Source organism: Crotalus tigris, unplaced genomic scaffold (genome assembly GCF_016545835.1).
Source record: "Crotalus tigris isolate CLP2741 ecotype Arizona unplaced genomic scaffold, ASM1654583v1 scf7180000017614.5298720, whole genome shotgun sequence".
Classification (NCBI taxonomy): domain Eukaryota; kingdom Metazoa; phylum Chordata; class Lepidosauria; order Squamata; family Viperidae; genus Crotalus; species Crotalus tigris.
In genome coordinates, this window is record NW_024096513.1 from 83,325 (window position 1) to 96,168 (window position 12,844).

Below are 12,844 nucleotides of genomic sequence, written 5' to 3' on the forward strand. Positions count from 1 at the left end.
CTCTTTTATCCCAACAGATATGTAAATTGAGGCACCATTTCCCCTTTAAAGGAGCCCCATGGTTTCCCTCTTCAGACTACACCCAGAATCATAAACCTTGTGATATTTCCTTAATCTCCTATCACTTCCCCCCATTCATTAGAGCAATCAAAAATGTTACTAAACCTTGTGTCCTTACTAGTAGTCCTCAAAGGTAATGATTTCCACTATATGTTTTATTTCCAAATTCTGCTCTTAGATGCAGGAGATCTCATTAAAAAATATTCCTTTTAGGAATCCAGTCTCAAGTCCTATTGGTGGAATCTGGAGGGGATGTGAGAAGACCTGGAGGGTCCCTCCGTCTCTCCTGCCAAGGTTCTGGATTCACCTTCAGCAGCTATTGGATGCACTGGGTGAGACAGGCTCCAGGAAAAGGCCTGGAATGGGTGGCATTCATAAACACCGATTCTGGTACTATTTGATACTCAGACAAAGTGAAGGGTCGCTTTACCATCTCCAGGGACAATGCCAAAAGCCAGCTGTATCTGCAAATGAACAGCCTCAAAGCTGAAGACACAGCAGTCTATTACTGTGCGAGACACACAGTGAGAGGAAGTGAATCTGAAGCCAAACAAGAACCTTCTTTTCTTCAGAGAAGCTCTTCAACTTGACTAGATTAGTCATTGATGATTGATCTCTGTCTAGGGAGAACTTCAGAATGTTTTATTCTGGGTATCAGCGAGTTTGCTGTAAGAAAATATAGGGTGATGAAAATGGCTTGAAAGTCTGTTTCATCTTCCCTGTTTACCAGGTGATTTATGTTCTGGAAAAAAAGATGGAATGGAATATTGTTCTTTAATATCATTGCAGACATAAGACAGACATAAACCATATAGAGAAACACATTTGCATGAACAAAGAAAATTTCACATCTCAGTGGGCTACAGTCTTCACTGTGAAACTGATTTTATATATATATATATAGGTCTTTGGTTATTCAGGTTTTCTCCAGCGTAAAATTGGAAGTTTCTGGGCAACATTTCGACAAAGTCCCATTTGTCATCTTCAGGACTTCATCGAAACATCGCCAAGACACTTCCAATTTTGTACGGGAGAAAATCCGAATAACCAAAGACCTGCAAACAAACACCCGCAAAAATCTCAGAAAACAAATATATATAATGGTGGATTGTTGGTTTTGGTCGCCAGACAAACTGTCTAGGTTTTTCAAATCTTTGTTGGAAATAAAAACAAAATGAAGGAATTGTATTATCATATTTAGTGAACATATAAAACAGTTTTGGAGACCGGATATTTTTATTTTATTCTATTTCTGTAATAATTCCTTGAAACATGCTGAAGAAAATTGTAGGAGTACTCAGTGTGTAACTGAGAAATTTTATTAAAAGATTTTGCATTTAAGCCATCAGAAAAAAAATTACCTAGGTATTTCAAACCTTGGACTGGAAGTGGAAACAAAGTGAAAGGATCATATTATCATATTTACTTATCATATAAAACAGTTAAAAAACTACAGATACTAATACATTTTGTGTATTTTTCAGGTTTTTCTTTTATTTAATACACAATAAATTTGCCCTTCCACCTGTTAATTCACAGAAAAATAAATGGCTCCCAATCCTTTTCTTAGGGGTGCAATGTTAATTACAAAATGCACATGCAAGTGATGTTCACAGAAGTGTGTTTGTCAAGGGCTCTGTTATCCCAACAGATATGTAAATCGAGGCACCATTTCCCCTTTAAAGGAGCCCCATGGTTTCCCTCTTCAGACAACACCCAGGAACATAAACCTTGTGCAATTTTCTCTCTTGTCTCTTGTCAATTCCCTCCATTCATTCAGTGAAAATGTGGCTCAACCTTGTGTCCTTACTAGTAGTCCTCAAAGGTAATTATTTCCCCCACATACAGTTTATTTCCATGTTCTGCTCCTCTAAGCAGGAGATCTCATTTAAAAAAATATATATTTTCTTTTTAGGAGTCCAGTTTCAAGTCCAGTTGGTGGAGTCTGGAGGGGATGTGAGAAGACCTGGAGGGTCCCTCCATCTCTCCTGCCAAGCCTCTGGATTTGATTTCAGCAGATATGGCATGGGCTGGGTTAGACATTCTCCAGGGAAAGGCCTGGAATGGGTGGCATTCATAAGCAATGCTGCTGCTACTATTCGCTACTCAGACAAAGTGAAGGGTCACTTCACCATCTCCAGGGACAATGCCAAAAGCTAGATGTATCTGCAAATGAACAGCCTCAAAGCTGAAGACACAGCAGTCTATTACTGTATGAGACACACAGTGAGAGGAAGTGAATCTGGAGCTTGGAAAAAACCTTCCTTTCTTCAGAGCAGCTCTTCAATTTGACTAGATTAGTCAATGAGGATTGATCTCTGTCTAGAGAGAACTTCAGAATGTTTTATTCTGGGCATCAGAGAGTTTGCTGTAAGAAAATATAGGATGATGAAAATGGCTTGAAAGTCTGTTTCATCTTCCCTGTTTACAAGGTGATTTATGTTCTGGAAAAAAAGATCGAATGGAATATTGTTCTTTAATATCATGGCAGAAGCCTGGAAATGAAACCTCAGGGTGAACCTTCTAAATATCCAAACTACGATTCTCAAATTGAGGAAACACCTAATTCTCCTTGGAGAATTAGGAACATGCCCCCCTCCTCATTTATGACACTAGGGGCAATGTTGTAACATATAATCCCACTGTGGATGCATGTGGTGGGGTCAGAGATAACTACCCATGAGCACCCAAAGGAAACACTTGAGGCATCAGAATTAGTCCAAAACCTGAAAGAAGTGGGCAATTTCCTTTCAAAAAAGAAATTTTGCAATTAAATATTACAAAGGAAACCCAGACCCATAAACCTGGCATCACAGATGTAGATGCACCCAGGAAGGATGGGGGACACCTCAGGAAAAGAACCATTTAAGGGATAAGCCAAACCAAACTTTAAAGTCGAAAGAAAAGTTTTTTTTTTTTTTTTTCCCTGTCTCTCATTCTTCCTTCCCTATCGTGACCAATTCTGGGCAAACTGTCAAACTAAAAGAAACACGTGTCTTAGAAAACAATTAAACCCATCAACCTCACTAGGTAAAACTTTTGTAACACTAACAAGACAGACATAAACCATATAGAGAAACACATTTACGTGAACAAAGAAATATTTCCCAAGGACAATATTAATCGCTACTGGTCCATGCAGACACAAACTAGATTGAATTAAATGAACATTTTTTTTAAAAAAAAGCCAAATCATAATCTCAATAACTTGAGAGGTATAAGAAGAGAACCCCTCACCTTGGGAAACTACTAGCTAGTCCAGAAACCATCCCTGTACCATTACTCCATCTGGTTTCTGTAAATAAATCTACTTTCTGGCAGCTTTTTTTATTCTGTATCATTTCTTCCGCCTCAGCTGAAGGTCTGCTTCCCAGCTGGAGACCAGAATCACAGGAAATCTTCCCACAATTCATAAAACAAATGTCATTAGATATTGTCTCATTCTGGAGGACTGATAATTATTATTTTTTTAAAAAAATATTTTTGTATTAATTCACTGAAAAGTTCTCAAGAAAATTTCCCATCTCAGTGGGCTACAGTCTTCACAGTGAGCCTGATATATATATGTAGGTCTTTGGTTATTCGGGTATTCTCCTGCATAAAATTGGAAGTTTCTTGGCGACGTTTCAACGAAGTCCCATTCGTCATCTGCAGGACCATCGAAACGTTGCCAAGACACTTCCAATTTTGCATAGGAGAAAATCCAAATAACCAAAGACCTACATACAAACACCCACAAAAATCTCAGAAAACAAATATATATAATGGTGGGTTGTTGGTTTTGGTCGCCAGAGAAACTGTCTAGGTCTTTCAAATCTTTGTTGGAAATAAAAAAAAAATGAAGGAATCATATTATCATATTTAGAGAACATATAAAACAGTTTTGGAGATCGGATATTTTTATTTTATTCTATTTCTGTAATAATTCCTTGAAACATGCTCAAGAAAATTGTAGGAGTACTCAGTGTGTAACTGAGAAATTTTATTAAAAGATTTTGCATTTAAGCCACCAGAAAAAAATTTACCTAGCTATTTCAAACCTTGGACTGGAAGTGGAAACAAAGTGAAAGGATCATATTATCATATTTAGTTATCATATAAAAGAGTTAAAAAAACTACAGATACTAATACATTTTGTGTATTTTTCAGGTTTTTCTTTTATTTAATACACAATAAATTTGCCCTTCCACCTGTTAATTCACAGAAATATAAATGGCTCCCAATCCTTTTCTTAGGGGTGCAATGTTAATTACAAAATGCACATGCAAGTGATGTTCACAGAAGTGTATTTGTCAAGGGGTCTTTTATCCCAACAGATATGTAAATCGAGTCACCATTTCCCTTTAAAGGAGCCCCATGGTTTCCCTCTTCAGACAACACCCAGGAACGTAAACCTTGTGCAATTTTCTCTCTTGTCTCTTGTCAATTCCCTCCATTCATTCAGTGAAAATGTGGCTCAACCTTGTGTCCTTACTAGTAGTCCTCAAAGGTAATTATTTCCCCCACATACAGTTTATTTCCATGTTCTGCTCCTCTAAGCAGGAGATCTCATTTAAAAAATATATATATTTTCTTTTTAGGAGTCCATTCTCAAGTCCTGTTGGTGGAGTCTGGAGGGGATGTGAGAAGACCTGGAGGGTCCCTCCGTCTCTCCTGTCAAGCCTCTGGATTTGATTTCAGCAGCTATGACATGAACTGGGTGAGACAGGCTCCAGGAAAAGGCCTGGAATGGGTGGCATACATAAGCAATGCTGCTGCTACTATTCGCTACTCAGACAAAGTGAAGGGTCGCTTCACCATCTCCAAGGACAATGCCAAAAGCCAGCTGTATCTGCAGATGAACAGCCTCAAAGCTGAAGACACGGCAATCTATTACTGTACGAGACACACAGTGAGAGGAAGTGAATCTGGAGCTTGGAAAAAACCTTCCTTTCTTCAGAGCAGCTCTTCAATTTGACTGGATTAGTCAATGGGGATTGATCTCTGTGTAGAGAGAACTTCAGAATGTTTTATTCTGGGCATCAGAGAGTTTGCTGTAAAAAATATAGGATGATGAAAATGGCTTGAAAATCTGTTTCATCTTCCCTGTTTACAAGGTGATTTATGTTCTGGAAAAAAGATCGAATGGAATATTGTTCTTTAATATCATGGCAGAAGCCTGGAAATGAAACCTCAGGGTGAACCTTCTAAATATTCAAACTGCCATTCTCAAATTGAGGAAACACCTAATTCTCCTTGGAGAATTAGGAACATGCTCCCCCTCCTCATTTATGACACTAGGGGGCAATGTTGTATCATAAAATCCCACTGTGGATGCATGTGGTGGGGTCAGAGATAGCTATCCATGAGCACCCAAAGGAAACACTTGAGGCATCAGAATAAGTCCAAACCCTGAAACTAGTGGGCAATTTCCTTTCGAAAAAGAAATTTTACAATTAAATATTACAAAGGAAACCCAGACCCATAAACCTGGCATCACAGATGTAGATGCACCCAGGAAGGATTTATTTATTTATTTATTTTATTTTATTTATATGACGCCCAATCCCAAAGGACTCAGGATGGGGTACACCTCAGGAAAAGAACCATTTAAGGGATAAGCCAAACCAAACTTTAAAGTCAAAAGAAAAAGTTTTTTTTACCCCTGTCTCTCATTCTTCCTTCCCCGCCATGAGCAATTCTGGGCAAACTGTCAAACTAAAAGAAACACGTGTCTTAGAAAACAATTAAACCCATCAACCTCACTAGGTAGAACTTTTGTAACACTAACAAGACAGACATAAACCATATAGAGAAACACATTTACATGAACAAAGAAATACCACCCAAGGACAATATTAATCGCTACCGGTGCAAACAGACACAAACTAGATGGAATTAAATGAATTTTTTTTTTTTCAAAAGCCAAATCATAATCTCAATAACTTGCGAGGTATAAGAACAGGACTCCTCACCTTGGGAAACTACTAGCTAGTCCAGAAACCATCACTGTACCATTACTCCATCTGGTTTCTGTAAATAAATCTACTTTCTGGCAGCTTTTTTTATTCTGTATCATTTCTTCTGCCTGAGCTGAAGGTCTGCTTCCCAGCTGGAGACCCGAATCACGGGAAATCTTCCCACAATTCATAAAAAAATATAATTAGATATTATCTCATTCTATAGGACTGATAATTATTATTTTTAAAAAATATATTTTTGTATTAAATCACTGAAAAGTTCTCAAGAAAATTTCCCATCTCAGTGGGCTACAGTCTTCACAGTGAGCCTGATATATATATATATATATATATATATATATATATATATATATATATGTCTTTGGTTATTCGGGTTTTCTCCAGCGTAAAATTGGAAGTTTCTTGGCGACGTTTCAACGAAGTCCCATTCGTCATCTGCAGGACCATCGAAACGTCGCCAAGACATTTCCAGTTTGACGCTGGAGAAAATCCGAATAACCAAAGACCTACATACAAACACCCGCAAAAATCTCAGAAAACAAATATATATATATAATGGTGGATTGTTGATTTTGGTCACCAGAGAAACTGTCTAGGTCTTTCAAATCTTTGTTGGAAATAAAATCGAAATGAAGGAATCGTATTATCATGTTTAGTGAACATATAAAACAGTTTTGGAGACTGGATATTTTTATTTTATTCTATTTCTGTAATAATTCCTTCAAACACGCTCAAGAAAATTGTAGGAGTACTCAATGTGTAACTGAGAAATTGTATTAAATTTGCATTTAAGCCACTAGAAAAAACTTATCTAGGTATTTCAAACCTTGGACTGGAAGTGGAAACAAAGTGAAAGGATTATATTATCATATTTAGTTATTATATAAAACAGTCAAAAAAAACTACAGATACTAATACATTTTGTGTATTTTTCAGGTTTTTCTTTTATTTAATACACAATAAATTTGCCCTTCCACCTGTTAATTCACAGAAATATAAATGGCTCCCAATCCTTTTCTTAGGGGTGCAATGTTAATTACAAAATGCACATGCAAGTGATGTTCACAGAAGTGTGTTTGTCAAAGGCTCTTTTATCCCAACAGATATGTAAATTGAGGCAACATTTCCCCTTTAAAGGAGCCCCATGGTTTCCCTCTTCAGACAACACCCTGGAACACAAACCTTGTGCAATTTTCTCTCTTGTCTCTTGTCAATTCCCTCCATTCATTCAGTGAAAATGTGGCTCAACCTTGTGTCCTTTCTAGTAGTCCTCAAAGGTAATTATTTCCCCCACATACAGTTTATTTCCATGTTCTACTCCTCTAAGCAGGAGATCTCATTTAAAAAAAAATATTTTCTCTTTAGGAGTCCATTCTCAAGTCCAATCTCAGTTGGTGGAGTCTGGAGGGGACGTGAGAAGACCTGGAGGGTCCCTCCATCTCTCCTGCCAAGCCTCTGGATTTGATTTCAGCAGCTATTACATGAGCTGGGTGAGACAGGCTCCAGGGAAAGGACTGGAATGGGTGGCATACATAGGCTATGCTTCTGGTACGATTCGCTACTCAGACAAAGTGAAGGGCCGCTTCACCATCTCCAGAGACAATGCCAAAAGCCAGATGTATCTGCAGATGAACAGCCTCAAAGCTGAAGACACGGCGGTCTATTACTGTGCGGGAGACACAGTGAGAGGAGGTGAATCTGAAGCCAATCAAAAACTTCTCACAAGAGCAATTTTCCAAATTGTGTCAATTATACAGTAGATGGTTGAGTTTGTCTAATTGAAATGAGAAGCAGTGAGTAAATCTTCATGATACTAGGTAGAAGCTGAGAACTGATCTTGGAGTAAGTAGTGTGCCACCTGGGAAAAAAAAGGAAGTATCTGGATAGTAGAATTAACTGGTTAGTTTATAAAAAAGTTTAATTTGAGGTAGTAATATGGAATTATATCCTACAGGTCTTTCTTGATATATTTTGCAGTTCAGGCACCTTTGATTCTTAGTACTGCCAACGCTCCTGAGTTTAGCTACTTTCCAAATGTTGTTCCTTTTTTCATTCCTTGTGCATTGATGTACATTCAATGCCCTTAATCAGTTGGGCTGAATCAAGGGTAGGAAACGTTGGTAATTTCTAACCTCCCCTTTTGAGATAAAATATTTTGGACTGTATTCCTGTCTTGGTGTAGTTGCTTGGTAGTTTCTTCTACAATCCCACTAACCTCTGGGGGGTGAGTAAAATTGGAATCCCTCATCTACCTTGTTTAATAAGGAATTTAATGTGGAAAACAAATATGGTGCCTTCATCCTGTGCACCTGTAGTTTTTTCATGTGTTTAAGGAAAATCAATCCCATAATGTCCAGATCACAGAGCTATATACTTACTGAAGCGTAAATGCTTTCATTGACCTCTTAACATCTAGAAGATTTTAAAGGATGAAGAATCATTGAAAGCAGAGACAGACTAATGGACAGTGGAAAAGAAAAGAAAAGAGAAAGAAAACAACGAAACGAAACAAAAGAGAACAAAAGAAAAAAGAAAAGAAAAGATCCCGGATCTTTGTTTTTATATGCAATAACTGCAGGGCAACTACAACCAATTCAAAAATGGAAAAATTCAGCACGGACTACAATGGAAGATTGACTGGGAAGATGATGGAAGTTGCAGAGTTGGCTAACAAGCTTATTTGTTTAGGAAAAAGAAAATATATATTCATTGTTGATTGGAAACTATGTTTCTATAAACATTTTTCATAAAACAGAAAAAAATGCACTCATGATGATTTCAGAATCATGATGTGATTCTGAAATTAGAAAAAAATGGATAATAGAGAAAGGTGAACTCTTTTGTAATTATAAAGTATGAGTCACTATGAACATGTACTTATAATTGTGGCAGAAAAAAAGTTTTCAATTTCTTCTGAATCTCCTTCTGCACTCTCTTCTCTTCTCTTCTCTTCTCTTCTCTTCTCTTCTCTTCTCTTCTCTTCTCTTCTCTTCTCTTCTCTTCTCTTCTCTTCTCTTCTCTTCCCTTCCCTTCCCTTCCCTTCCCCTCCACTCCACTCCACTCCACTCCATTCCATTCCATTCCAGTTCTCTCTCTCTCTCTCTCTTTTTTCTTGAAACCGAATCACCTTGTAAACAGGGAAGGGGAACTTTGAATGTTTCATTTTCTTACAGCAAAGTCTTTGATACCTAGAAAAGAACATACTGAAGGTCTCCCTAGACAGCGACCTCTTTCTCTCTCTCTGTGTTTCTGTAATGTGCCATGAAAATCATGCTTGTAATGTGTGTGCAGAGAAATTTATAGGTGAATGCCCTGTGGGGCTCTTTTATCTGGAACAATATGTAAATCAGGGCACAATTTCTCCTTTAAAGTAGCCAGGTGGTTTCCCTTAACACAAAGTTTGAGCTCTTTCCTCAGTCTTTTACTGTCTATTCCCCTCCATTCATTAGAAAGAGCAAAAATGACTCCGTGGCCAAAATTGGTCTTCTTACTAGCAGTCCTTCGAGGTAATGCTTCCCTCTCTAGAATTTCCTTTAATTTGCTGTTCTTATATACAGAGATGTCACTGAAATCCATTTCTTTCTAGGTGTCCAGTCACAGGCCCAGTTGGTGGAGTCTGGAGGGGATGTGAGAAGCCCTGGAGGGTCCCTCCATCTCTCCTGCCAAGCCTCTGGATTCACCTTCAGCAGCTATTACATGAGCTGGGGGAGACAGGCTCCAGGGAAAGGACTGGAATGGGTTTCACAGATATATCCAAGTTCATCTAGCATTTACTACTCAGACAAAGTTAAAGGACGTTTCACCACTTCGAGGGATGATGCCAAAAGCCAGCTGTACTTGCAAATGAACAATCTAAAAGCTGAAGACACGGCAGTCTATTACTGCTGGGACACAGTGAGAGGACGTGAATCCAATGCTAAACAAAAACCTTCCTTTCTTCAGAGCAGCTCTGCAACCTGATTCAGCCCAAGATCCTGGATTAGCTAATTAGGATTCACTACCAGATTCTTTTGTTCTGGTTATCCAGTAAGACACTTTGCAAGAGGAAAAGGAGATCTATGAACAACTAGAAGCAAACAAATTTATAACCAGTAGCCAGCATGGGTTTGTTAAAAACAGATCATGCCAAAACAATCTTATTTCATTGTTCGACAAAGTGACTAAACTAGTAGACCAGCGAAATACTGTGGACGTAGTATATTTAGATTTCAGTAAGGCATTTGATAAAGTAGACCACAACCTACTCCTTGATAAGCTAGGACAGTGGTTCTCAACCTTTTTAATGCTGCGACCCCCAACTGGTCGTAAGTCAAAGACTATTCAACCGGTCGTAAGTCGAGGACTACTCAACTGGTGCAGCACCGTTTGCAGAATGGGACTTTTGGTGGGCTCAGCAGGGCAGAGACAGCTTGGACAATTCCTATTGGCTTTTGAAAGCCAGTAGAATTAGACTCTATTCAAGAGAGTCTATTCTATTGGCTTTCAAAAGCCAATAGAATAAAAGGGAGTAGCACAGCTAAGGAAAGGGGGAAAAAATGGCGGACTGCATTGTTTGGCGACCCCCGTGAAATGGTCGTTCGACCCCAAATGGGGTCCCGACCCACAGGTTGAGAACCACTGAGCTAGGAAAAGGTGGAATAGACAACATCACCACCAGATGAATCTGACAAATCATACTGAATGAGTAGTCCTCGATGGCACTACATCTACATGGAGAGAACTAAGCAGTGGGGTACCACAAGGTTCTGTCTTAGGCTCAACACTCTTCAATATATCCATAAATGATTTAGATGAGGGAATTGAAGGGGAACTTTGCAGATGACACCAAACTGACAGGAATAGCCAACACCCCAGAAGAAAAACTTAGGATCTGAAAAGAACTTCACAAACTTGAACAATGGGCCCTATCCAACAAAATGAGTTACAGTGTAGAGAAAAGCAAAGTTTTACATTTAGGCAGAAAAAAAAATCAAATGTACAAGTATAGATTGGGTGAGACCTGGCTCAAAACAGTAACTGTGAGAGGGACCTTGGAGTCCTAGTGGATGATCACTTGACTATGGGTCAGCAGTGTGCAGCAGCAACTAAAAAAGCTAACACAATCCTGGGTTGTATAAACAGAGGCAAAGAACCAAGATCACACAAAGTATTAGTACCGCTTTATAAAACCCTTGTAAGACCACACCCGGAGTACTGCAGCCAATTTTGGTCACCATATCATAAAAAAGATGCTGAGAAATTGGAAAAATATTCAGAGAAGAGCAACTAAGATGATCAAAAGCCTGGAGACTAAAACATACAAAGAATAACTATGGGACTTGGGTTTGGCTAGTCTGAAGAAAAAAAGAAATAGGGGAGACTAGACAGCAATATTCCAGTATTTGAGGGGCTGCCACAAAGAAGAGGAGGTCCCATTATTCTCCAAAGCATCAGAGGAAAGGACAAGAAACAATGGTTGGAAACTGACCAAGAGAGAAGCAACTGGAATTAAGAAGAAACTTCCTGACAGTGAGGACAATTAGCCAGTAGAATAGCTTGCCTCTACAAATTGTGGGCACTCCATCACTGGAGATTTTTAAGAAGAGACTAGACAGTCACCTGTTTGAGATGGTATAGGTTCTCCTGCTTCAGCAGGGAGCTAGACTAGATGACCTCCAAGTTTTCAATTTCTTCTGAATCTCCTTCTGCGCTTATTCTATTCTATTCTATTCTATTCTATTCTATTCTATTCTATTCTATTCTATTCTATTCTAGTCTAGTCTAGTCTAGTCTAGTCTATTCTAGTCTAGTCTAGTCTAGTCTAGTCTAGTCTAGTCTAGTCTAGTCTATTCCATTCCATTCCATTCCACTCCACTCCGGTCCACTCCACTAACTATTCTATTCTATTCTATTCTATTCTATTCTATTCTATTCTATTCTATTCTATTCTATTCGTAATTAAGAAAAATGGCTTCAAAATTCCAGTTTTACCTTCCGTGTTGGCAAGGTGATCTGACTTCTGAGAGAAAAAAAATGTAACATTTTTCCTTTAGTATCGTGGCAGAAATCTGAAAATGAAACTTCAAAATAATCTTTCTAAATATCCAAACTGCCATTTACATAATGAGGAAACATCTGGACCCAAAGAATCTCCTCAGAGAATTGGTAAGATGTGCCCTCTCCTCAGTTTTGACACTGGAGGGCAATGTTGACACACAAAACCCCACGGCCTATGGATGAGGGTGGAGTAGGGAATAAGTCAATTCTAAACAGATATTGTCTAATTTTGGAAGAGTGATAACTGGTTATTATTTCTGTAATTGTTCCCTGAAAATCTCTCAAGAAAATTCCACATCTCAGGAAGCTATAATCCTCCCTGTGAAGCAGTGAATTTTTATAAAAGGATGTGTATCATTTCTGGTTTTGTCATCAGAATAACTGTCAAGATAGTTCAAATCTTTGATGGAAATGAAAAAAAAAATGTAAAGGGATGTTTTACTAGGTTTGGTGAACATGCAAAAAAGCTTTAAAAAATGACAATAGATATGTACAATAATCCAGAAAATTTTGAGGATAAAACTATAATTGAAAGCAGAGAGTTTTCTCTTTGGACTAATACATAACCGACTAGAAAAAAACTAATAAAACTTTGCTTTTATACATGATAACTGCAGGGAGACTAATACATGCTCACAAATGGAAAGACTCAACACCACCCACAATGGAGTGATAGAAAGTGAAGATGATGGAATCTTCACACTAAAATAAAATTCTGTGTTAGAAAATTCTTTATAAACTTTGCATGAAACAGAAAAAACATACAGTCATGATTTGTGGTTTTGATG

The 12,844-nt window shown here is 38.1% G+C and overlaps 3 gene segments (V, D, J or C); all 3 read left to right on the plus strand.

Moving 5' to 3' along the window:
• The first annotated feature begins 1,763 nt into the window (after positions 1-1,763).
• On the plus strand, positions 1,764-2,220 carry LOC120300867. The segment is given in 2 exon segments: positions 1,764-1,885; positions 1,976-2,220. Coding segments are annotated over 2 exon segments (285 nt in total).
• Positions 2,221-4,316: 2,096 nt separating this feature from the next.
• Positions 4,317-5,017, plus strand: LOC120300379. The segment is given in 3 exon segments: positions 4,317-4,380; positions 4,505-4,549; positions 4,641-5,017. Coding segments are annotated over 3 exon segments (486 nt in total).
• A 2,147-nt stretch (positions 5,018-7,164) lies between these two features.
• On the plus strand, positions 7,165-8,481 carry LOC120300385. The segment is given in 4 exon segments: positions 7,165-7,297; positions 7,386-7,702; positions 8,203-8,244; positions 8,437-8,481. Coding segments are annotated over 4 exon segments (537 nt in total).
• Positions 8,482-12,844: the final 4,363 nt, after the last annotated feature.